Below are 26917 nucleotides of genomic sequence, written 5' to 3'. Positions count from 1 at the left end.
AAAAAAAAACTTTAGTACATGGAATATCATACATTTTGTAAGTCGGTAAAACTGCCTGTCTTACTCTGAAAGTCGTATCAGAGTTTACACAGACAGTTTCCCAGAATAAGACATATTATTATTATACATTTCAACCGAATAATCCGGGTAGCGCCGCGCTACACCACTAGTAATTAAATAATGTACTAAATGTGTCTATTTATATTGAATTATGCCTCTTGTAAGTTGATCACGCCCATCCGTTTGTACATTATGTGTGTTCCGTTTGAAATCTGATCTTTTGACAGAATAAAGGGAACAAAGCTTTCCTACTACAGGATCACAGGATTCTGAAGGCAAGCAAAAAGGCTTCGCTTGTCCGTTTTCGATTTTCCTTCGTATACCAACACTAAGCCCATCAATTGACGCTTAATCACGACTCCTAAAGATACCGTAATATTTAGTATAAATACGTTTATTATCTTTGGAACTTATGTAGGGATGCTCATTACGGTATCCTGCTTTCTGTAATGCGTATAAATTTGTAACTCGTTACCTAAATCATTATTAATATGAAATATTATAGATACATTTTTATAAATTGTGGAGAATATGAAAGGATTTCTAAACGAGATGGGAGGGTATTTATGTGAGATACTGCGTATATGTTTTTGTATAATCCTGTATAGTCTAGAAAGCTTTATATTCTACTATTATTACAATGTTATAGTTCAACCACAGATAATATAATATTACATAGTTCAACTGTTTATTAAGGGTCGGCAACGTACAAGTATTTCAAGCGTATAGAGGCTAAGGTAACCATTTACCAATACATTCAAATAGGTATGCTTGGTAACCACTATCATAAAGATTTAATTTTATATTATTAACAGTCAATAATTTTATAGTAAATAAAGGTATTTAACTCTCTCGACGTTTTGACTAGTTGCACTAGCCATGGTCACGAGCTGACTGGAGTAACAGCGATGTCAATGTAGATGTGACCACGGCTAGTAAATACCTTTATTTGACATAAAATTAGTTCGTGTTAAGACCCGGTTAATATAAATAATGTATATTAAACATGAAAGTTTAAAAATAAAAATTTAATTGAAATTTTGTATGTGTATACTATTCCAGATTATCATAATATATTGTCATACAACAGGTATGAATGGAAGAGAAAAAAAATATACTATGTTGATCCGCAATAAATAGATAAGGAAGAAGCACATGATGAAGTCATAATATAATTATCAAACTTGAATTTACGCAGATAGTGCCGCAAGATATCACTAGACAATTGTAACGACGATACAAAAGACAAAGTAAATTTCATGACCAATAGAATAGAATAGAAAATATTTTAATGAAATAAACTTATATTGAAGCTCTTTTGAATATTTTTTAATGTCATCACATTTTTTTTAATCTACCGCTCATTCGGAAACCTGGCTCATCACAAGAAGAATGAGCAAGGTACTTGTGTGTTCCTCTTTTAAATAAAGTTGTTGTGTAATAATAGTAATAATCTCAGGACAATTCACACAGCGCCATCTAGACCCAAGTTAAGCTAGCTAAAGTTTGTGTTATGGGTACTAGATAACTGATACATATACATAGATATTTTTTTTTGTAAATACATACATATTATACATAGAAAACACCCAGACCGATACAAACAATCATACTCATGACTACTAAATGTTAGTGCCTTGCGAGGAATCGAACCCGCGACCATCGGTCGTAAAGCGGTGTGCTAGACCACTAGACCATCGAGGTCGTCACATTGTGTGAATACAAACTACCAACTAGCACTAATTCAATTAAATATTCAAATAGAGAAAATATTAAAATATAACCAACTGGTTGAGTAACTAAATAAGTATGAATCAGTCGTATCTAAAACGTTAGGGTGTTGATACTTCAACCTCTTTGCTACATTGTCTTATATATAAAATTCTCGTGTCAATGTTAGTTACCATACTCCAAACGGCTTGATCGATTTTTATGAAATTGTATATGCATTTCAGTAGGTCTGAGAATCAGCTCCTATCCTCCCTAGGTAAGGGATATCCACTCCTAAATATATATTTTTATTTTTTCGACATAATATTAAATTTCATTTTATTATTATTTAGCATTGAAAAATACATACAACCCTAAACTTTTACTCTTCTAGCATGCACCCCAATTTTTTAATAGCGATATTAATTTATATGGCTAAACAACGTTTGCAGGCTCAGCTAGTACCTATTATATAACTTTAAAAAAAGAACATAGAGCTTACGAATGTTATATATGTTATTCTAAACTAAAACATTGGATGGAAAATAGAAATCTTTTACATTAGTATAAAATATTTGTTTTATTTTCACAAGAACAAACGCATAGTACATACAGTCGTCAATATAAAAAAAAAATAGTTTTCATATTTCATTGGGGTACCAACAGCATTTTGAAGCCAACAATAAATTTAATAACATTAATATTCATTATTGTTTACGAGTTAAAATTAATACAACTTCTTCAATAGGCTCGTAGCTTGGGGCTCGACCGCCCCAGGCGACTCTCTAAGAGCTCTATATCGTAAAGTAAATAACGTTTGCAAAGTCTATGAAATTAATTACAAATCGGATGACACGCGAACAATAGGACAGAATCAATAGATTCACAAATTTTGAGTAAATTTGTCTCCGTCGATTTGGGATTATTACTTTAGATTTCAGAAAAGTTCATTGGAAATGTGATGTGAGTATATGAAATAGTTCATGTAGATTGCCGTTCTATTTCCATCTATATTATTTATTTATATACTCTATATATTACAGGAATCAAAATTAACAGAGTAATAATAATGCTTCTCAATATATTTATGAAAATATCATGTATGCCAGGAAGAATATAGACACTTTCAAAAGAGTTAGTGATTGCACTAATAAAAGCTTACGTAACAATAACAAACTGATTCTACCTAAATGTCATTTGGCTAAAGTTAGTAATTCGTTTTATGGCAATTGCGTAAGGTTTTACAATAAAATCCCAGAGTCTGTTATAAATCTGCCAGAAAAAAGATTTAAATGTCAAATAAAACATTTCCTTTGCAAGAAAGCTTACTATAAAATTGAAGAATTCGTAAACGATAATAATGTTTTTGTAGAAAAAAATTAAATCCATAGCACTGACAATATTATCTGATTACACTAATAATGAGTGCGTAGCGATTTCTATGTTGATTATCGCATGCCTCTTACTTGTTACACTGTAATTATTTATATAAAAAAACATCTATTAAAAAGAGCAACACACAAGTTTCTTGCTCATTCTTCTTGTGATGAATCTACATTCCGAATAAGTGGTAGAATCAAAATATGACTATTCAAAAGTGCTTGTAATGAGTTTATTTGAATAAAGATTATTTCTATTTCTATTTCTATAGGGCTCAAAAGGCGGTCTCATCGTTTATGCATCTCTCACACAGCGCTATCTATTCCCAAGCTAAATAGAACTTGTGTTCTGGGTCTAGACAACTGATATAAATACATATTTCTTTTTTGTAAATACATATATAGAAAACACATCGATCATTACAATCATACTCAATAATACAAATGTTTATACCGTGCGAAGAATCGAACCCGCAATCTACGCTAGTAAAGCAGTAGGTATGCTAAACTGCTAGACCATCGAGTCTGGCATCAGGCTAAATACCAGATAAGACTGAATATCAAAGATTTCTAGCTATAAAAATATATAATACCTATTTAACAAGTATTTTCAAAGATTCATCCCTTCAAACATTTTCAAATACTTCCTTACTGTACGGATTCAGTTTGTAACTCGACAGTAAATTTGAATACACACAATGCCTATGTAATCACAATGCTTAAGTTACATAAACTTATAAAACATTAGAAAGCCATACCAAATACCGGTTGTAACCAGAATGGAGTGGCTTAAGCCGGTAAATACTATCAGATCTCGTGCGTCTTATTTATTTTGGGTGTAGGTAGAGGGCAGAGAGGTACTCAAGTGGAGGTACGCCCTGCACAATTTACGACAGTGCATAAATATCAATTTCTCTGTTATTCGCAATAAATTCACATTTTGATATTGCGGTCTGGAGTGTAGAAACTCTACACAATATTCTTTTTACCTTCCAGAATTATGAGAGCGGTGTGCTACTTGCCAAATAAACTGTAATTGTACGTAAAATATTATTTTGTTAAAAAAAACAACCCTTATTTAAGAGTGTTGTAGTGTTTACCAACCTGATTTTTACCTTATTGTATAGAGGGTTCTAAATTGTCAGATACAGAAAAAAACTGTGTCATTTTATATTCCTAACTGATGATGGTATCCTAGTATCACAGCCAATACGTGATAACGTGATGGTCGTGGTACTTGATCATGTTATCACCTTCCACGTGTCCGTCAGCTTACAATTCATTCTATATAGTTCTAGATGGAGTAGCCAAAGGCATTATAAAATCGGAGTGATTGAGCCTGAATTTCAATCAAATAAATATTTGATTGAATGCAAAGAATGTGAAGGTAAGCCTATAATAGTAATATTCAGTTTATTTTGCTTTCAAGTATCGTTTAGGAAAAGTTAATAGGTCTTTTATGGGAATAGGTATAAAAATTTACAATAAGATACCAAAGGATATGTTGGAATTGCCCTTAAATAAATTCAAAACATCTGTTAAATCATATTTACTGAGCAAAACCTATTACTCACTAAACGATTACTTGAATGACGAGCGTGCATGGCAATAGTTGTTCATGCACTGAATTTTCATTTAATGTTAGACATAGACACCTATATAAAAATACATTGTAAATAAAATTGCCTATAAGAAAAAAAAGTAATTCAATTGAGTTTCTTGCCAGTTCTTCTCAATTGGATCTATATACCGAACTGGACGGTAGGGAAATAATATAATTATAATGTAAAAATTTGACGTTCATAAGCGGCTAAAATGTCCTACATGAATAAATGATTTTTGAATTTTGAATTTTGATGTTCCCTAGATTTGAAGGCACGTCCTCTAGAGCGTTAATCGGGAGAGTAAACTGCAATACTGCGACGCTCCTAACCTAAATATAGTGCTTCTTTCAGAAAGTAAATTGAATATTGATATTATCGTGTGTACTCGGATGTAGATGTTTATCTCTTGCATTTGAATATATCGTTGAAATATTCGTATATCCGACAGCTACTTTAAAAGGTTTCAGATGCATCCTAAAGAGTTTTATTCTGTGTATTGATGATCGATTTTATTCGCTACTTGCATTTGTATGTGTGTTTAGAAATCTTATATAACTTAGTATATATATAAACTCTTCTTAAATACTTTACAAATGGAATACAAAACTCTTCTGTTTGTTTGTTTGTGTTTGTCACTTGACAGATATTCTTAGTGTATTAATAAAAATATATTTAACTAGTAACCAGCTACCAGTTTCTACCGAGTTCATTTCACTTTATAAGTTCGATACATGTTAACGTAATATGTAGTTTATTAAATATACGATTAAGTCACGATATTTATAAGTATCATAATACTATTTTTGAAGAGGCGTATTATATTTTCGTATTTTTCAAAAAACAAGAATAATAAATCTGGATAATTCACATATGCATATAAAAAAAAATCAGTTGAGATTCATGTTAGATATTCTTAATCGAATCTGTATACTAAACTGAACGCTTCTGCTTCCATGCTATTATTAGAAAAAACACATACACCTGTCAATATAGTCTCCGACATTATAAACAGACTATAGACCATGATTCTCTCTAACAATGGAAAAAAGTATACAAAATTACGATAACTACGTACAATATCGGCTACGAACTCAGCACTAATGAGAACCTATATACTTACCAACTCAGTATATATAAGTACCTATAGACCTACCAACTCAGCATATATGAGTACCTAGACCTACCAACTCAGCATATATGAATATCTATATACTTACCAACTCAGTATATATAAGTACCTATAGATCTACCAACTCAGTATATATGAGTACCTATAGACTTACCAACTCAGTATATATGAGTATCTAGACCTACCAACTCAGTATATATGACCTACCAACTCAGCATATATGAGTACCTATAGACTACCCACGTCTCTGATGGTCTGTAGGCACCTATCTTGTAATGTCTACGTACCTTATCTGCATTGATAAAAAAAATTCTTAGAATTTTCCTGAGCCTTTAAGCCAAGCTTCATTCCGTTTGATTTTTTTCACTATACGTCTTACTACTTGCATGTTACTGTAACACGTATATATATTAACCTTACGAAATGTATCAAAATATATTCTATTCAATATCAACCTATATAAGTTCACAAATAAGAACTACTTTTGAATTTACACATTACTTGGGACGTTAATTTCTAATTCGCATCCAATCATCCATTTTATAATAGTACTATTTTATTATCAAATAGATTATAAATATTAGATCATCATATTTTCTATACTTGTACTTTATGTACTGAATTTATATTTCGTTTAATTCCGCTACAATTAGCATGTGCAACCGATATTCAGACCTGACCGATATTGCAGGAAGCGTTTCGACCTTCTATTTCTAGTTACGAATTCTATTAGAGATCAGTATCCGACTGCAATTGTGTTGACTGTGTTTGACCTCTGAACGGTGCCTCGTTCAGAATGATATGGCAATTAATAGACGTCGAATATAGCTTCGTGTTGAGTGTTTGGTTACCAAACCTAACACTTAACACAGAGCATAAAGATATAGATAAAGTGTAAGTAATAAAAATGTACGACATGACTACTGTTTTCCTAAAATCTTATATATAAAATTCTTATGTCACAATGTTAGTTACCATACACATTGGAAACGATTTGACCGATTTTTATGGAATTTTATATGCATATTCAGTAGGTCTGAGAATTGGCTACTATCTATTTTTCATACACCTAAGTGATAAGGGTCGTCCACTTCTAACATTTTTTTTTAATTTTGTGGACAATTAAATATTTTCAATAGCGATATTAGTACTTCAATTTTATGGCAAAACAACGTTTGCAGGAACAGCTAGTATGTATATATAAAAGGATTCTAAATGTTTTAAACTTAAATACACACCGCTTTACTTCCGATGGTCGAAGTTTCGATTCCTCGCTCGGTACTAACATTTTTATGCATGAGTATGATTGTTTCTATCGATTTGGGTGTTTTTATGTGTATGAATAAAATTTATAATGAATCTGAGTATTTATATCAGTCTAATCTTCCTACCCATAACACAAGATCTAGGAAGAGCTTAGGACTAGATGGAGCTAAGTGATTTGTTCTGAAATTTTAATATTATTTATATTAGTTTATAAATATACTATTTTACTTAATAATATAGCTACAGCTAAAGAAGTATATTTGTGTATTAACACTATTACAAACGAAAAACAATACTGTCCTCTACATAAAATCAGATGGAATTAAATTTAGTGACTACATGTTTCACAACAAAAAAAAACACCTGTGCAATTGTATTCACTCCCCACCCACAATTCCCATTCTAGTTTCGATTACGGAACAATGAGCATTGCGATCCGTGCAATAGGAAAGAAAGATCCCGTAATGTAATTAGGTGCAGGTTTAGTGCAGAGATGTCCCCGCAATCCTGGACGTAAAACTTTACAGCCACCCTGTACGTACACTCTGTGATAATCGGATGAAACAAATGTACCCCCACCGAACAGTGGTTTTAATAAAATGCAATGACGAATCCTGGGGTTGGGATTTAAGGTGCTGTTATATTCGGTCTTTCCTGCGCTGGATAGATAAGTTCACAAATCTACACTATTACAGTTTTAACAGACGCGACAAAAGTTGTCTATATACATCTTAGGGTATATCTAAAGATACTTAAATGCACATTATAATAGGGTATATCTAAAGATACTTAAATGCACATTATAATAGGGTATATCTAAAGATACTTAAATGCACATTATAATAGGGTATATCTAAAGATACTTAAATGCACATTATAATAGGGTATATCTAAAGATACTTAAATGCACATTATAATAGGGTATATCTAAAGATACTTAAATGCACATTATAATAGGGTATATCTAAAGATACTTAAATGCACATTATAATAGGGTATATCTAAAGATACTTAAATGCACATTATAATAGGGTATATCTAAAGATACTTAAATGCACATTATAATAGGGTATATCTAAAGATACTTAAATGCACATTATAATAGGGTATATCTAAAGATACTTAAATGCACATTATAATAGGGTATATCTAAAGATACTTAAATGCACATTATAATAGCGTATATCTAAAGATACTTAAATGTACATTATAATAGGGTATATCTAAAGATACTTAAATGCACATTATAATAGGGTATATCTAAAGATACTTAAATGCACATTATAAAAGACAAATAATTTATATATGGAATTTTAGTATTATTTATTTCATAGCGCTGAATCTGATTGAGCAAAGATTGAGTGTGTAGCGGTTTCTATATTGATAATGCATGCGTAATCCTTCTTAATATGTATTGTTACTTAGAACAACTGTTATTTAAAAGAGCAACAAGTTTTATGCTCGTTCTTTTTGTGATGTATGTGAATTCCTAATGAGTAGTAGAATAAAAATATGATTTTATTTAGTTTATTTAAAGAAAGGTTATTGCTATTACTATCAACTTTAGCGTCAAGAGAAAAGTCTGGAGAAAGTATACATATATCTTTTCTTCAATAATAATTACAAAAAGAAAACAAATATATTGTATATATAGTACACAAATATAATTTAAAGCAAAAGTCCCTAAAAAAAAAATATTTCAAATTAGGACTTTAGGTCCAGTGTAGAGAACCGTTTACAGAAAAAAATAATTTTATAAAATTATAATGTGATTATTAAAAGAAAAAAAAATATATATTTAAATTTGGAATTGGACCCCAATGTTTAAAATGAAATTTTGGCAAATATAGTAGTATACTGTAGTAAGAATTACTTTAATAAAATGCAGTAGTGAATTCTGGAGTCGGGATTAAAAGTGCGGTTGTTTTGAGGACTTCATTGCGCTTGATAGATAAGGTCACAAATATACACGTTTATAGACCTTTTATGCAAGTGCACAGTTCCACCAGACTCAGCAAAAGTAACAGTAAAATGCACGTGTTGCTATAACTTTCCTTAATTTACCTTAAGAACAAATATATTTACAAACCTTAAGAAATAAGGTTTGAAAATGGAAGGTGCAGTGCAAAGTTTTACTAGAGCTTTTCCGTTGTGATATATATATACCAAATCTATTTGAGAGATGGTTGTAGGTATGCTTACTGACGCGTAGAATACAAATCTATGTGATATATATATGTTTTATATGATAATAGTAGCATCTTAGATCATCATTTATAGCACAATTGTGGTAAATATATATACGATCCATCTGATAATATTAATGGATAAAATTTATTTCAATACCTCGGTGGTCTAGCGGTTTAGCACACCGCTTTACTTCTGAAGGTCGCAGGTTCAATTCCTCGCACTGTGCAAACATTTGTATTTATGAGTATTGTTTTTAACAGTCTGGGTGTTACATTATATATGTATTACATAAAAAAATGTTTAAGTATTTATGTCAGTTGCCTTGTATCCCTAACTCAAGCTCTACTTACCGTGGGACCAAATGGCGCAGTATTTTTTTTTTCAGGACAATTCACACAGCGCCATCTAGACCCAAGTTAAGCTAGCTAAAGCTTGTGTTATGGGTACTAGATAACTGATACATATATATAGATATATATTTTTTTGTAAATACACACATACTATACATAGAAAACATCCAGACCGATACAAACAATCATACTCATGAATACAAATGTTTGTGCCGTGCGAGGAATCGAACCTGCGACCATCGGTCGTAAAGCGGTGTGCTAGACCGCTAGACCACCGAGGTCGTCTATATTAATTTTATTTTTGTGTATTTTTTGTAGTTTTATGTCAATATTTTATACCATGATTGTGGCAAATATGTATACGGTCCATCTGATGATAATGATATCAGAACCATCAGAAGCCAATAAGCGCTGAGAAAATTTTATTGACTTACAGACTACTTCTTGTGACTGTGTCTGCACAAAGTTTCATCCCCTATTTCAGTTCTATGCAGTTTATTTTTTTAACTAGAACAGACAAACTTTAGCAGTTCATGGATTCACCGTGCGGGTGCCGGGTCCATTGTGTGGCAGAGAGGGAAACTCCGGGCACTTCCCGGGACTTGTGACCCGGGTGTTGGTGTAAGGGGCCCCTTTGGCGATATACCCAGATTTAGACACGTTCTAGTATAGAATTTACTACAATGAGATCTATAGAACATTGTAAAGATATTTTGTTGGTTTACCTCTCGTTTCCACTTCGATCGCATATATATATATATATATTTATATTTTTTTTTTGTTATAATTAATGTAGTAAAACCTTAATTTAAATGTAAAAGAACCAAAACGTCCTATTATATCGATGCATATTTCAAATTCAAATTCAAAAATCATTTATTCATGTAGGACATTTTAGCCGCTTATGAACGTCAAATTTTTACATTATAATTTTATTTTTTCCCTACCGCAAAGTAATATTGCTTCGGAATTATGCTTGGGAAGTAATAGGTTAACTACATAGTCATTTTTTTGTCAATTTGATTATTAGATCGTAATATTTATTTTATTCCATGGTCTTTATGGTTGTTTGTTTCCCATGGTATAGTGAACTCTATTAATATTACACGTTAAGTTTTTTTCGCATATATGATTAGTTCGTTTGTTTTAATTCTTAGTCTGTATGTGTGCTTGTTTCCCATGGGACAATGAGCGCTAATATAATTACACTTTTTTTTTAATATAGAATATATCTGGATGATGCAACACCTACATTCTCTGGGCTTTTCAAGTGTGCATATGTCCGTCTTTGTAATACAATCGATCTTTATTAATATAAAGACCTTTACCTTTTTAACTACTAAACCATAAGGTAGCAAATAAATAGCACACTTTCGCATTTATATTAATAACATTTAACGTAGCAATAAATATACAAATAGTTTGTATGATGAATAATCATAGTAGAAATCAAGATGAAAATACTTTAAGAGGAAACTCTCAAGTTGATATTAAGCCGATCAGTTTTTGATGCGCATGCATGTATTATACAGCTCACCGCTTACAAATTCTAGCAAGTTTTATAAGTTGGGCTGCTGCAGCCGTCTCTCCTGAATAAGGTGTTCAGTTTGTATACTATAAATATTGTTTAATATCCACCTCCGTGATATAGGAAGTTCGATAATAGCACATATAATATAAAATCCCGTATAATATAAAATATTTATAATAAAATATTTTTCTTTCTTTCTTTCTTTTGTTCTTTTTTTCTTTCTTTCTTTCTTAATATAAAATACTCTATATATTTAAACTCATATACGACGACCGCGGTGACGACGGTGATCTAGCGGTTTAGCACACCGCTTTACGACCGATGGTCGCGGGTTCGATTCCTCGCACGGTACAAATATTTGTATTCATGAGTATGATTGTTTATATCGGTCTGGTTGTTTTCTATGTATAATATTTATACAAAAAAAAATCTATGTATATATATGTCAGTTATCTAGTTCCGATACTACACGCTTTAGCTAGCTTCTCTTGGGTCTAGATGGCGCTGCGTGAATTGTCCTGAGATTATTATTATTATTATATTATTATTATTATATACCTAATGTATAGGTTAAATGAAACAATAGTGTTATATAATTGTAATATTTTCATATAAGATAAAGTAAAAACATATAGCTTTATAATTACACATTATCTTTGTGTACAAACATTAGTATAATTTTGTTTGTATGTTTGTTTGTAATATTGAAATAACCGTTTTTTTACTACATGCATATGAATATAAATACATACGGTACATATACCAAAATATTTTTTTTTACAATTCTTGTCTGTCTGTCTGTTTGTTCCAGCTAATCACTGAAATGTCTGGACCGATTCTGACGGGACTTTTTTGGCAGGTAGTTGATGTAATCAAATATAATTATATATATAAATAACTTAGGCTACTTTTATTTTAGAAAAATAAATTTATATTCCACGCAGACCGTGTCGCGGGTACAGCTAGTTCAAAATAAAACCAGCAACAACGTAAATGAAAATAGAACAAATTAGTACAAGTTACAGAATCCAAATCTGAATTCATATAGGGGTGTGAATTAGAGCGAGAAATCATCTACCTCTTTAATTACGATAGCAACGTAATTACATTATTATATATATTATTTTTGACTTCATTATAACCTGTTAACTCCCATCCCTGGATTTGGGAGTCGACTAATAAGACTGGAATTTACCCTAGTATTACCACGCAGGTCACGTGGTTCGGTGTAGGATTTTATTTGGAAAATCTCTGGTATTTATGGTTTGCTGGTACTGTCTCATATTATATGAATCATACTCGTGTACGGTTGCTGCTTGTGGGGACTGGTGTGTTCGGGTTACGAACACTGACTAGAATTTTTGCTTTTGCAATAGCAAAATTGCATAGCAAAATCTTAAAATTGAATTTAGAAATGAATCTGTATTATTGTAAACATGTACAACATTTATTTGAAAAGATAGCGAGCAGAGTTTCTTGTCTGTTTTTCTCATCTCGAAAGCATTCCGAACTGACGGTAGATTTGACATATTATAAAAGTATAATCATTAGGTGTCGGTAATAGACTGAGATGAATAATCATAATCTCAGCCCGGAAGACGTCCACTGCTGAACGAAGGTCTCCCCCAAAGATCTCCACGACGATAGGTCCTGCGCTGCTCGCATCTAATGCCTTCCAGCTATCTTGACCAGATCGTCGGTCCACCTTGCTGGAGGCTTTACCACGCTGCGTCTTCCGATCCGCGGTCGCCACTCGAGGACTTTACTGCCCCAACAGCCATCTGCCCTACGAGCTATGCCCTGCCCATTACCACTTCAGTTTTGCAATTCTCTACATGAATAAGGAAGTTGTGAATTTGAATTTAAGTTAAGCTAAGATAGTGGGGATTGGATAATTCCATTTTATATTTATACTTACTAATATAATATTACAAATGTGAAAGTAGAGATCTTTGTTACGTTTTTACGTAAAAACTCCTGAAACGATCGTCATGAACTTTTTTGTACACATATTCTTGGAGATATTAGCATGAACATATGATACTTTTTTTTTTAAAAAAACTATATTTTTTATAAAAAATAAAAAAATGTAATATCCACAATTTGCTACTTCAGCGCCATCTACCAGCCAGTAGTGAAGTTATGCGAGCGAAGCCGCGGGTAAAAGCTAGTATTTATATAGTTGTACACGTTATATTATTTTTTTAATTCGATACCACACAGAGTACCTACATCAAAGTTAATACATAATAAAATATATAGACAAGGTGGTGACAAGTGATGTAACTAATACGTTATACGAATGAACCGGGTCATCAGTACGCACACCCCCTAAGAGGGTGCAGGGCCTTAGGGCGAGCCCCTTTACCATCGAATGCGGGGGCAATAACCCCCGAGGAGCTAGACTAAGATCTTCTTTATAGTCGAAATTAAAAAGAAAGAATTAGGGCACTATTTAAGTTAGGTTATACAATGTATTAGGGACAATATATACAGCTATACCTAAATTAGAAACTAGTGGCATATTTGGTGATTTTTTTCACATTATACATGTTAATCTAATTTTATTTAAATAATTATAATTATAAAAAATTTGTAGTTTAATAATTATTTTACGGCTTCGGTGATTTAGTGTAGTTTAGTTTAACACACTGCCTTATTCCTTTGGTTGTGGGTTTGATTCCACAATATGAACATTTGTATTCATAAGTATGATTGTTTATATGGGTCTGAGTGTCTCTATATGTTAAGGGTACTAGATAACTGAAATGAATATTTTTTAAGTAAATACATATATAATAATGTATTTACTTAAAAAATGTTCATTTCAGTTATCTAGTACCCTTAACATAAGCTCAGCTTAGTTTGCAACTAGATGGCGCTGTGAATTGTCCGGAGTTTACAACAAATTTACAAACCAACAAACAACCATGGTCACATATATACATATATCGTACAAGAAACGATTTCTTGTGGGTTCGTACCCACGACCAAATATTAATATGAAATCAAAATAATTTCACTAAATACATAAAACAGTAATCACGCAAACCTAGAAACAACCCGCAAGTCCTAAACAATAGAATTATATTGAAGACATCAAAAAGGAAATTCTTATCAGTGATAGGGCCACCATTAAAACCACTTTGTCAATTCTCCTACCACGATATCTCGAATCGACATTTTATTAGTGAACAAGTGAACAATCTGTAATCCCCACCCGGTACAATTTACGATTTATAAAACCAACATTCGTGTTGTAAAACAAAACGATAAAGATAGTCGGCGTGGCCGTTGCAGCCACTGCTTTATCTTAATATACACTGTTATTAAAAAGTTAATCCGCAAAAAAAGTACAGCGAGGTCGGCCGGCGTTCGTTATCTGCCGAGAAAAGTGTATCTAGTGTTCTGAAAGGCTCGTCAAGTGGTGGAATACTTCGAAGAGAAAACGAAATTATTATACCATGTTATACGTACAAAATATTCATTTTAAAAAATCCCTAGAAAACATTTGGTAAACCTACAACCTGTCTTATCATTTGCGAATAAATAAACGTTAATTATAAAGAATTATTTATTGATTAATTTCATTATAACAAAGACTTTATTTGTTATTGTAAATCATTTGTGTGCGTATTTACATACTTATCTTTCTATTTATTACCTTTTTAATACAAAACAGCTGAACGGATTTTAATAATATTTGACGTTAATATAAATTACGAATTTTATCTAAAAAAAATCAGGCGAATCAGGTAAAAAACTACCAAAAATAAAAATCACATTTGACTCGAGGTATATATTGTTCAAGATTGTGTTCGTACTAAAAAAAACTGGCAAATTAATATAATAAATAAATTAAAATATGGCATAACTAAGCTTAATATAGAATTAGCATTTCTCTTATATTGTTATGTAAAAATGTTAATAATATTTATATTTCGATATTACAGACAAAATGATATTGTATCGTAAACTTAATAAATGCCTTAATTTAGTTAACCTTACCGGTGGGAATTCCAAGTATTTCTATTGTAATATTTTAGTCTTGACTGATCTTGTGGTACAATATAGCGTATTCAATTTTTTTGTTAGAATATAACATTTTCTATTTTTTCTCATGGATGATTATAGAGTGGTGTACTCACCTGGGCTAACGTTTTACGCTGGCGGGGCACCAGTGGAGGATGATAACATGACCAATAGGTCAGGTAGTTTGCCCACCGTAATTACATAACTAGGTATTAACCACGATGGTTTCCAGGGGGAACCGCGTGGAGGTCGACCTAACAAGGTACATTGCTAATGGAGACGCTAGACTAGTAAGCACTTTTAGGAAATATACTGTTTTGATTTTTAATAAAATAGCCGTTGTGTTCCCGCTCCAATCACATTATGTAAAGACGAATAACTGGCGCTCTCCACTTTTTTTTTTATTATTATTTTATTTATTTCGGATATTTCCATATTATTGTAGTAACCAACTTATAAACTATGTTAGTAAATTACAATTTTATACATTTAATTCATATATTTATATTTATGTCTTTATCCACGTCCAGAAGCCCTGGGTCCGGCAATGCAGCGATATCCAGTGCCCCCTGAAGTGGACAATCCGACATATTATATATGGTGTTTAGGAGGCTGTTTGCGCTCACCCGAATTCTACACATCAGTGATGCAGTTCTATTTCGCATTATGGCTTCAAAACCATCTATCCGCGCTGCTGCAAACATCTCTGATGCGCTACAGAATCGACTTTACAGACTGACTGACTGGCAGACTTTACCTACGTATGTATTTTTATAAATCATCTAATACATAACCTTGCAAGAATTAATTATGTTTTATAACTTATAGCTTTGTAATAATTAGCTCTAAAACATAGATAAATGATTAATTACAATATGTATATGAGATTACCGCGAGTGAGACTTGAAGAAAAGTCTTATAATATTTAATTATTCATTAACGTCTTAAAGTCTTACGTTGTTCTGTCAACTCTATCAATTCTTTTTTTTTTTAATAAAACTATAATAAAAATAAAATGCATAAATCCTCCTTCGACATGTATATATATATATATATATATTGAAATATACTAACATACTTTATAAGTTGTTTATCAATATAATATGGATGAATATGCTAAATCATCGTGGATTTATAAAAACATTCTGTGGATGGATATCTGAAATAAATGTATAAAAAATGTAGTCTCTCACACGCCTGTCTGCTCTCAACGGGTGTGTTTATTTTCATCGTCGTAACTTTAAGCTATTCATCCATATTACTTAGTGTTAAGGACAAAGATAATAGTTATTTTAACTCGTGGACTACAGCTTAATAACCTCGCAAGATGTTAAGTCCATATGCACTTTTTAGTTTTGTTATCATGTGCATTGAAGCTAAATAAATAGAGATATAAGATTGATGAAGTTTATGTGGATTTATAGGATTATATATTAACAGCCTCAGTGGTCTATTGGTTTAGCACACAGCTTTCCTTTCGATGGTCACGAGTTCGTTTCCTCACACATTGCTAACATTTGTATTCATACGCATGATTGCTTGTATCCGTCTGTTTTCTATATATCTGATGTGTGTATTTACAAAAAATAATATATAAGTGAATATTGTGCGACGATTATATAGTAACAGCTTTGGTTGTCTTGCGATTTAGTACGCCGATTTCCTTCCGATGGTCCCGAGTTCGATTCCTCGCACGGCGCTAACATTTGTATTCATAAGTATTATTGTTTGTATTCCGTCGGTGTTTTCTATATATGGTATGCATTAATAAAAATCAAATCTAAGTATTTATATCAGTTGTCTAGTACCCATAACCCATAACACCCCCAGCTTAGCTTGGGAATAGGTGACGTTGTGTGATTAATCCAGGGTTATTATTATTAAGCATGATTTTTCGTATCAGTTTTTAAATATCTTATCTATGAATTTAAAAAAAAACTAAGTGAATACATCAATTTTCTAATATTTATAACACAAGTTCTGCTTTGCTGGGACTAGGTGTGAATTGTCCAGGGTTATTATTATTAAAAAAACTATTAAATAACAAATGTATACGTACCATCGTGTGAATCATACATATAAATGATCTCCTTCCATCCATAGAAGATGATAGTGTCCACAATGGCCTTATGGTAATCCGGTCTCATGCTCACAGCGTGATCGATCAACCCTGAAGACGGTGGGATAACCTATGGAAATATGTTTGTTATAGTCACTGACGGTACATTACTTATTTTAGCACTTACATTATATATTTCAATCACATTTACATATGCTTTTTAAATTTAGCGATGTAACAATTCATACTAAATGCAGTTTATATATATTTCACAAATAAATATCTATACATTTACGTAAATATGGAGTGTATGTGTTGTAATATTGAAATAACCGTTTTTTACTACATGCATATGAATATAAATATGGTACATACACCAAAATAAAATTTATTACAATTTTTGTCTAATCACTGAAATGGTTAAACCGATTTTGATGGGACTTTTATTGGCAGGTAGCTGATGGGATAAGGAGTAACTTAGGCTACTTTTATTATATAAAATAAAGTTAAATTCCACGCAGACGAAGTGGCGCATACAGGTGGTATACAACAAATAGTGAACAAAAATAATGAAAGTGAAAAAAAATTATGAAAGTGATCAAAAATAGTGAACTGAACGAAAGTTAATTTGAGTGTATTATGAACAACAAACCACTCATTAACTCGCGGATAGGACAAAAATTAGGTTACATGCACAAAGGGATCTGGTGCATTACCATGATATCTCGGTCAATTATACAATGACTATGAGCATCATTATTTTTATCAACACAATTTACATCGTGTTGCTTTCTCATTATTGGGTATTTGTGAACAAAATCTGAATAGAATAGAAAATCATTTATTCAAATAAACTTACATTGAAGCACTTTTGAATAGTCATTACATTTTTTAATCTACCGCTCGTTCGGAAAGCTGTCTCATCACAAGAAGAACGAGCAAGAAACTTGCGTGTTGCTCTTTTAAATAATTTTATTATTACTTTACATTTTTAAGTTTAAGTGTGTGAATACAAACCACCAATTAGCACTAATTCTATTAAATACTCTGTCTGTAGATATTCATACATTTACAAAAGACATATGTGTTAAAATATAGAAACTGGTATATTGCTATTTTGAAGCCTGCGTTAAATTAGTTACTGGTAAGCACTTGTAGTTGTTCTTTCATTAAGTAGCGATGTTAAATGTTATTATTAGTACTATCGGACCTCCGTAACTTCGTCTGCATCATGCTTACTTGACCAATTTACAAAATATCTTTATAGATATAGTTTGTATCTATATTACTGTAAAACTTCAAAACATTTGTATTCATAATTATGAGTATTTGTAATTACCTAAGTTACTTCTGATTACATCAACTGCCTGCCAATAAAAGTCCCGTCAAAATCGACTCAGCTATTTCAGAGATTAGCCGGAACAAAGAAACCGACAGACAAAAATTATAAAAAATATAATACTGGTGTATGTACCATATTTATCTTCATATGCATGTAGTAAATAACGTATATTTCAATATTACAAACAGACACTCCAATTTTATATAAATAAACTACATTACATATAAATGTATAGATGTATTTACAAAAAAAAAACTTCATTGATATCTGTTTAGTAGTCTTCGCGTGAAAGATTAAAAAACATCCATTCATACTCACAAACATTCGCATATATAATATTGTTTCTTATTCTTATTATAAATATCGATATAGAAATTAGAAATGTTTTGGTATTTGGTATGGCATATATTATTAATATAATTATAATGATAATTGTAGTTGCCAAACATACAACTCAATTTTTCTTAACTATAAAACTATCATACACAATCGTTATAGTTTCAAACTGTTGAATTTGAAATTGTTTAAAAAAGGAAACAACTGTAGTACATATTGTGTGGAACTTTGTTGTATAGCACTGAAAACTATAACGATGTAAGCTAACTTAAAGAAACATCTACCATCATTAGCGTAAAAAATTGTACAGTACGTTCAGGAATGTATATTTTAATTTTATTCAGTTTCTTATATTAATTATGAAATATTTAAAGAAATAAATACAGCTACGGAGTAGTGGTACACAGGATTATTCTGTCTCATTCAGATGAATTTCTCAATTACTCGAGCTGAGGTTGGAATCTTTAGAGGTATTACAGACATAGATTTTTTTAAATTTAATTGTAATTGTATTACTACCTTAATGGTTTTATTTTAATCGTGGATAAGTCTTCGAATAGCCAACACTACGTTTCCAAGCTATATTAAAACTCTATCTAATGCCTGACGACGCCTCGTGTATAGGCGAGACACGTGTCGCAATATGGGTGTAGACTAAATAACGGTCGGAATTTGATCACCATTGCAGAAGGTCGTAACGCTTCCAGTTGTGATTGTCTGATTTCATTATATATTTGTGATCTCACATATGTATATTGTATTTATAAACAAAATAATATACATTTTATTAAGTGACTTAAGCAAAACAAAAAATAATGGTAAAATAGTAATGCAATATTCGTCAGTTAGGTAGATCAACAGCATCACGGATATCATATCATAATGTGAAGACGTGGCATCATATATTACCATTTCGGAGAATTAAGGTGTCATGGCAATTTTTTTTATATACTACTATGTTGGCAAACAAGCATACGGCTCAACTGATTATAAATGGTTACCGTAGCCTACGTACGCCTGAGACACCTGGTGTGTCACGTGCGCGTTGCTCACCATTAAGAAACCTTAATTCTATCTCGGCGAAAGAAAAAATATCCAGTAATATCTCTGCCGTTGCGTATTTTGTGTACACAGAAACTTACAAAGAAAACTACTTGACGACTGAAACTGGCAAGACAAAAGGAACCATGCAATCGAGTTTGAGCAAAATGTACCGAGGTAAAAGTTTCAAGTTCCTTCTCCACTCACTACAAATTTTTTAGGTACAGCTAGACCATCTGCGGTCAACTGCATTGTAGTAGTTATAAAAAAATGGCAATAGCGAAACATAAACGTGAATTACGTATAATAACCAAGAGTAATTGTGGGAGAAATCTTCCAATTTCATGGAACAAAGTACGATGGACTGTTAAAAGTGAAAATTTCGCCGAAAATGATTCTCTCATAATAAGACAGTGCCTACTTTGAAACGTATCTAATAGTAATAAATGGATTTTGTCGGAAGTAAGGGTAGAAATTGAACCAAAGTAACGACCGTCAGTAAAATCCAACAGACTCTCGACTTTGCTATTGTGCGTCCATTTATATACATCAATGATACGACAGTTGAGAACAAACTGCTCCAGCGGATGTCAGAAAAATATCCTAGACTATTTTACTCTCGTACAAATAATATTGAAAGAGCAACTTAGATAGTGGACTTGCTGAGTAGAGATTTAATATTGATAAAATTAAGAAATCAAAGTTACTCCCTTTTTATTTATTTATTTATTATTTTGCACACAAAATTGTATACATGGCGGACTTAATGCCTGATGGCATTCTCTACCAGTCAACAGTCGCGTTGATCAGAGATAAAAAGGCGGTGCACTTTAAGAATTAACATAAAAAATAATAAATACAGAGAAATACAGAAAATCTTTTAATAATATAACAATTAGGGAATTTAGTATTATTAAACTTATGTATTTAATACATATTATTGATATAGACACGAATAATTTTATGGCAAATAAAGATATTTCGGGTTCGATTCTTTGTACGGTATAAACATGATATATAAGTATGATTATTTGTAATTACCTAAGTTACTCTTTATTACATCAGCTGCCTGCCAAAAAAAATCTCGTCAAAATCGGTTCAGCTATTTCAGAGATTATTCGGAACAAACAGATCGACAGACAAAAATTGACAAAAATTGTAAAAAATATTATTTGGTGTATGTACCGTATTTATCTTCATATGCATGTAGTAAATAACGTTTATTTCAATATTACAAACAGACACTCCAATTTTATTTATATGTATAGTTTGTAAATAACAAAAAAAATAGTCATATATTAAACAAGAAGAACAATAAAACTTTTTTTCCATTTTGGGTTAGATTACTGAAAATTTTTCTTTTTTGGTCAAGGTCACATACATAACACGCCGACGAAGTAGCGGGCACAGCTAGTATATAATAAAATCTTTGACTTACTATACATATAAATTAAAAAACTTTATTATATATTTTTTTCAAATAGAATGTTAATATTATGAATTGCTAAACTTATATTATAACTGGTTATACTCATTTCTGTCTACCTTTTGAGGTTGGTAATAAAATCATGACATAATTATCCCCTTTTCGGTTGCATTATGTCCAAGTAAAACCAATTATCTGAACAATGTGGCCTATAAATATATTTGGTCTGACGTGAGTTTATTTTCCACTTCAGTTCATTGTTCCACGATAGAGTGAGCCCTCAAATTCTTTTGTCTCTTTAATTCAAAACACACTTACATAATGTGTAACTTAGCTGAAAGCTGGTTGGTAATTGAATCATGTTGAATAGATTTGTATAAATTTTCTCTTTTAGCCACCAACATGGTTATTTATAATATAAAGAGTGACAAATAAAATTATGGATTTATTATCCATCCATCCAAACAAAAACCAACTACAACACATATAAGAGAAATTTGATATCCCACTCTTACATCTAAATAATTATTATAGATATAGATAAATGTTGATGATAGATATAGATGTTACAATTAAAATTGCCTGTAATATTTAATGAAATGCATCAAGTTAGTAAAAATCAAAAAAGATGTAAATCTTAAACATAATTATTTATTATAACAATTTTTATAGATAAATGATGTGCTCTGCAAAGTTGTAGTACATCATTTTGTTCTATCATTAATAATTTTCGTAGTATTTTTTGTGTAATTATTTCTCATCTTTGGTTTCATTATTGGAGATTTCGTAAGGATCCCTAATTTTTTTGCAAATATAAAGCCTATGACACTCAGGGATAGTGTACCTAATGGTGAAAGAATTTTTCAAATCGGTCCAGTAGTTTAGGAGCCTATTCAATACAAACAAACAAACAAACTTTTCCTCTTTATAATTTTAGTATGATTACAATAATCTAGAAACTTATCGTATACAAAAATTATAATTACTTTTCTTAGAGATAACTACGTGCCTGCAGACAATCTCCGACAGTAGTTTTGGAGGACAGCAATTGTAAATATTGTAAAATTGGAAAATAAAGCTTTTTTAGCTACCTATTTTTCTATAATCATATTGCTATTTAAAAGAATTACAATGAACAAATTTGTAATTATGAATCTTAGTCAGTAGCGATTATATATTATTTGATGCAGGTATACTTTTTACAAAGTTATCTGCATGGATACTGCTGTCACCACTGGAATGGTAACCTATATATATAACCAAGTCACGGCGTTGATGACGTAATGATATCATGCTATTTTTTGTACTATTAAAGTACATAAGAATTTAAGTCCCACAAACGAAATAGTTGTTCATTAAATGTTAAACATACATAAGTATAATTTTATAAATAAACCGGCTTCTTAAAAAAATCAGTTGATTTCCTTGTCAGTTCTTTATAATTGAGTCTGTATACTGAACTGAACCGTAGGGAAAAAAATATTAATACAAAAAACTTGTCGCTCATAATCGGCTAAATGTCCTACTTGAATAACTGAGTTTTGATTTTATATTGGACATACCTTCTCTGGGAACCATGGCGTGACAAAGGGCATCTGGAAGGTGTTGGTGTATGAATGAAGCGTGTCAAAAGATTCCGGAGTCACTGCACCGAGCATTGCAAACACGCCGCGAGCGAATTGATTGCATACTGTAAAAAAAATACTCTATCATTTCTATTTCTTATAATATACACCTACTTTTTAGAGCAAAGATAGGTTTTTATTATATTAAGTTAATTTAATTAAAAAAATATTATACCATAAAGAAGAGGATTCAAATTGTATTTTATTTATTGAAATTGATTTTAATATTTATTAATTTATTTGGTTACTGTAAGGCTACAAATGTTCGATGAATATCAAGTAGTAAGAATTACCATCTAGCAGAAATGAAATAATGAAATAATAAAATGACTGAATTTTTAATAATGTACACTAACTGAATATTATTAACATTTAAACATAATTAATGAATTACAAACTATTAATGAAATGTATAAAAAGTGTTTTGTAAAAACAATAATGCAATAAGATACTACTGTTGTACCAACACTTCTCATAAATACAACATGTTGAAAAAAGCATGTAGAAATATTTGAATAATTATTCATAATTTTAAATAGATTAAATATTATTATCGAACAGTTATCGTGATAAGTTCTATTAAAATAAAATTTTGTAATAATAATAATATAGCGATATTAATGTACTTGGGAGCATTAAAAAATTCGGAAGGCGAAGACGGATTAAATGAGACAATTCACTTTATTTTCAAGTTCATTAAATTTAGCTCCACTGACAGGCTTTTAGGGTAATTGCGTTAGGGCGTAGTCATAATATCATAATAGCTACTGTGTAGCAGTAATGAACGACAAAAGTCAATACCACGATATGTTTTCAACATAACTTACATTTCAACATAACCTATACAATGCATGTACTTTATGTTTAACTTAAAGGATATAAATATTATTAATTACATTATGTCAATTAATGAAAATTATAAAACAACAAAAATTATATTAATAGTCAATAAAAAATACAATTTCATTTTCTTTTTATTATGGTGTCGTCTTATTATGTTTAATTTAATTTTTACTTATTCAAAATTAATTTTTATTTTTACAATTATTGTATGTTACTTTCCATAAATTAACATTAAAAAGTTCTATTAAATATTTTTCAAAAGTCTTATTACAATCTTTAAAATACATAATGTCCTTCAATACTGTATTTTTAGGCAATATATATACTACCTATCGTCACTTCAGTTAAAAGTTAAATTTTCGATATATTGTAATATAATGAAAAAAAACACTATCCTTGTTAATGTGAAAACTGCCTTAGGGTACGAATCGAATAAAATTTTCTAGTGATACTATCTCCACTCTCGGATGCTATACCTTAAATTCTAAAAATAAATTTCACTTAATAGGCCATAATTTGACACCCCCGTTTAATTGTAAATTTATAAGCAACTACTGAATTTTTAAAGATACTTAAGTATAAAATATTGTTGTTCTATAATTAGTTCTTTTTAAATGTGAGAGAAAGAAAATATAAACAATAAAGCAACACAACAAGAAGTATTCTTAAGTCTACACATTAATAACACAATAAAACTGTTACTTACGAAGTAACAATTTGATCTAATTTGCTTCATTTTAGAAGCAAATGAGATGAAGCATAAACATCCTAGGTTAATATATAGTTATTTTCAATTATGCATGGAAAATTAAAACTTAACAATGAATGATGTTATTAAATAAACCTAGTTGAGATATTTTTCCATAAAAACTCATTAGGTGGAACAACATAACCCATATTTACTGGGAGCATGCTCATGTAGTGTAATAAATAATATGTTGCATTACTGAAGGCGCTCCCACACTGCAATGTTATATTCACCGAGGTAAAGCTCGTGTCTAAGCTGTTAATGTGCAGTTAAGGTAAACGTGCTAACAGTATTTAATGCTCTTACCACCACAAAAGTGACTTCATATCAGTTCCCTCAGTCTAGGGGCAAGTGAATTTATTAGTAGGAGTTATGTTTCATCAGCCCACGAGAAATAATAAGACCTAATTGAGAGATTATTCTATAAAACTTAATTAGCTAGAACAACATAACTTATATTTATTTACACCGGTAATGTGCTCGTGATATGTAGTAAATATGTTGTATTACTTAAGGCGATGTCACACTGCGTGTTATATCCACAGTTCGTGATAAAGTTCATGTTTAAGTTATTAATGGGAAGTTAAAGCAAGCGTGCTCACAGCATTTAATACTTTTATCACAACAAGAGCGACTTCATATCACTTTCCTTAATAAATATATATTTTATAATTTTATATATTTATATTGAACGGCCATATGATATAGTCAGTCTATTTTGGTATAGGATTTCAGCTCAAGACTATTGAGGGTTTAGGACAGTGTAGGAAATTACTAGGCCGCGTCGATCTGTAAACAAAGTGTTGCCAATTGTAATATACACTTTAACCGATACGAGTTAAATTGAAAATATAACATGGATATTTTCAGTTACATTTTTCATTAAATTTTGGCAGTTTTAGTTAACATCTGTTCTAGTTGGACATGCAACTACTGTTTTGTTTTATAAATTTATTCTAAAACAATTGCAAAATATTTTACAACACATTCCATGGCATGGCTGTCAGGAACTATATATGAATTTTGTCAGTTTTCAAATAAGGAAAATAATTTTTCATACGTCACTTGTAGTGTATACGATTTACAGTTTTTTGTATACAAATGCTAAAACTTCACTTTAATAATGTTAATATATTTTGTAATAATATGATGAGATGAGCAAAACTGTATTTTTATTAATGTAGCAAAGGTAATTAATAGTAATAGACTTAAATAAATTCACACTACACTAATATTATAAATGCAGACACCCGTCTGTTTGCTACCTAGTCATTGACTGAACTTTGAACTGAAACTACTAAAATCCACGCACTCAGAGCACCCTACACAAAGTCCAGATATAGTATACAAGAGCGGTTTGACATTACTACTATTACAATATTAAGGCTGTTGTTAAATTACTGTACCACCATTTTTATTTATTTAATCAAAGAAATTCATTTTAAACAACATATACTCAATGTTTGAAAGCATTATTTTTGAGCGGAACAATACAAGACAATGAGTTATAGTTCAATTCAAACAAAAATAAAACATTACAAGGTTGATTTTGTGTGAATACAAATTATTAAGCTATATTATCGCTCTCTACAAGCATTTTGGTCGAGCGATTATTTACTTGTTTTACGAAGAAAGATCGTAAGTTTGTTTATTACCATAGTCTTACCACCGAGGGGTGAGGCTCATACATTCACTGATTCTTTATGAAAATGATTTACCATCTGTATATGACTGTGGCTAAATAAATATATTTTTTCTCCTAGTAATTTCACGGTTGAATCTTTCTTAGTCCGACCCTAACCCAGACTTTTTTACCACTTTTACTTAATTATTATTTACCATAGTATATTATAAAGTGGATGTGTGGTGTGACAAGAATGGATAAGATAAAGAATGAATATATTAGAGGAAGTATGAAAGAGTAATCTTCTATCATGGTATGGACATGTAATGCGTAGAAATGAGGATAATATGTTAAGAAAGGTGTTACATATGAATGTGAATGGTTATAAGGGCAGAGGAAGGCCGAAAAAGAGATGGATGGACTGTGTGAAAGATGATATGGTAAGAAAGGAGGTAAATAACGCGACGACTGCGAACAGGGATGAATGGAAGCGAAAAACATATTACGCCGACCCCAAATAAATGGGATAAGGAAGAAGCAGATGATGATGAGTATATTATAAAGTGCAATATAAAAGGCAGACTAGAAGCAATCTCTTACATACAAGTTCTTATATGATTAT

The 26917-nt window shown here is 30.9% G+C and overlaps 1 protein-coding gene across 1 annotated transcript in view; it reads right to left on the bottom strand.

Annotated features, from left to right (window-relative positions):
• The window catches only part of LOC131851104 (glutamate receptor 1-like), a 124639-nt gene that overhangs the window by 69316 nt on the left and 28406 nt on the right, over positions 1-26917 (bottom strand). Inside the window, exons 3-4 of the mRNA XM_059201538.1 lie at positions 23018-23145; positions 17311-17440 (exon numbers count right to left, since the gene is read on the bottom strand). Coding sequence (XP_059057521.1) covers positions 17311-17440; positions 23018-23145 — 258 coding nt within the window. The remainder of the gene's footprint in view (positions 1-17310; positions 17441-23017; positions 23146-26917) is intronic.

The sequence above is a fragment of the Achroia grisella genome, unplaced genomic scaffold (genome assembly GCF_030625045.1).
Source record: "Achroia grisella isolate CSIRO2021 unplaced genomic scaffold, CSIRO_AGI_Agris_v1 utg1173, whole genome shotgun sequence".
Classification (NCBI taxonomy): Eukaryota; Metazoa; Arthropoda; class Insecta; order Lepidoptera; family Pyralidae; genus Achroia; species Achroia grisella.
The sequence above is the reverse complement of the archived record's forward strand: the minus strand, read 5'-3'. Positions and strand labels throughout refer to the sequence as shown.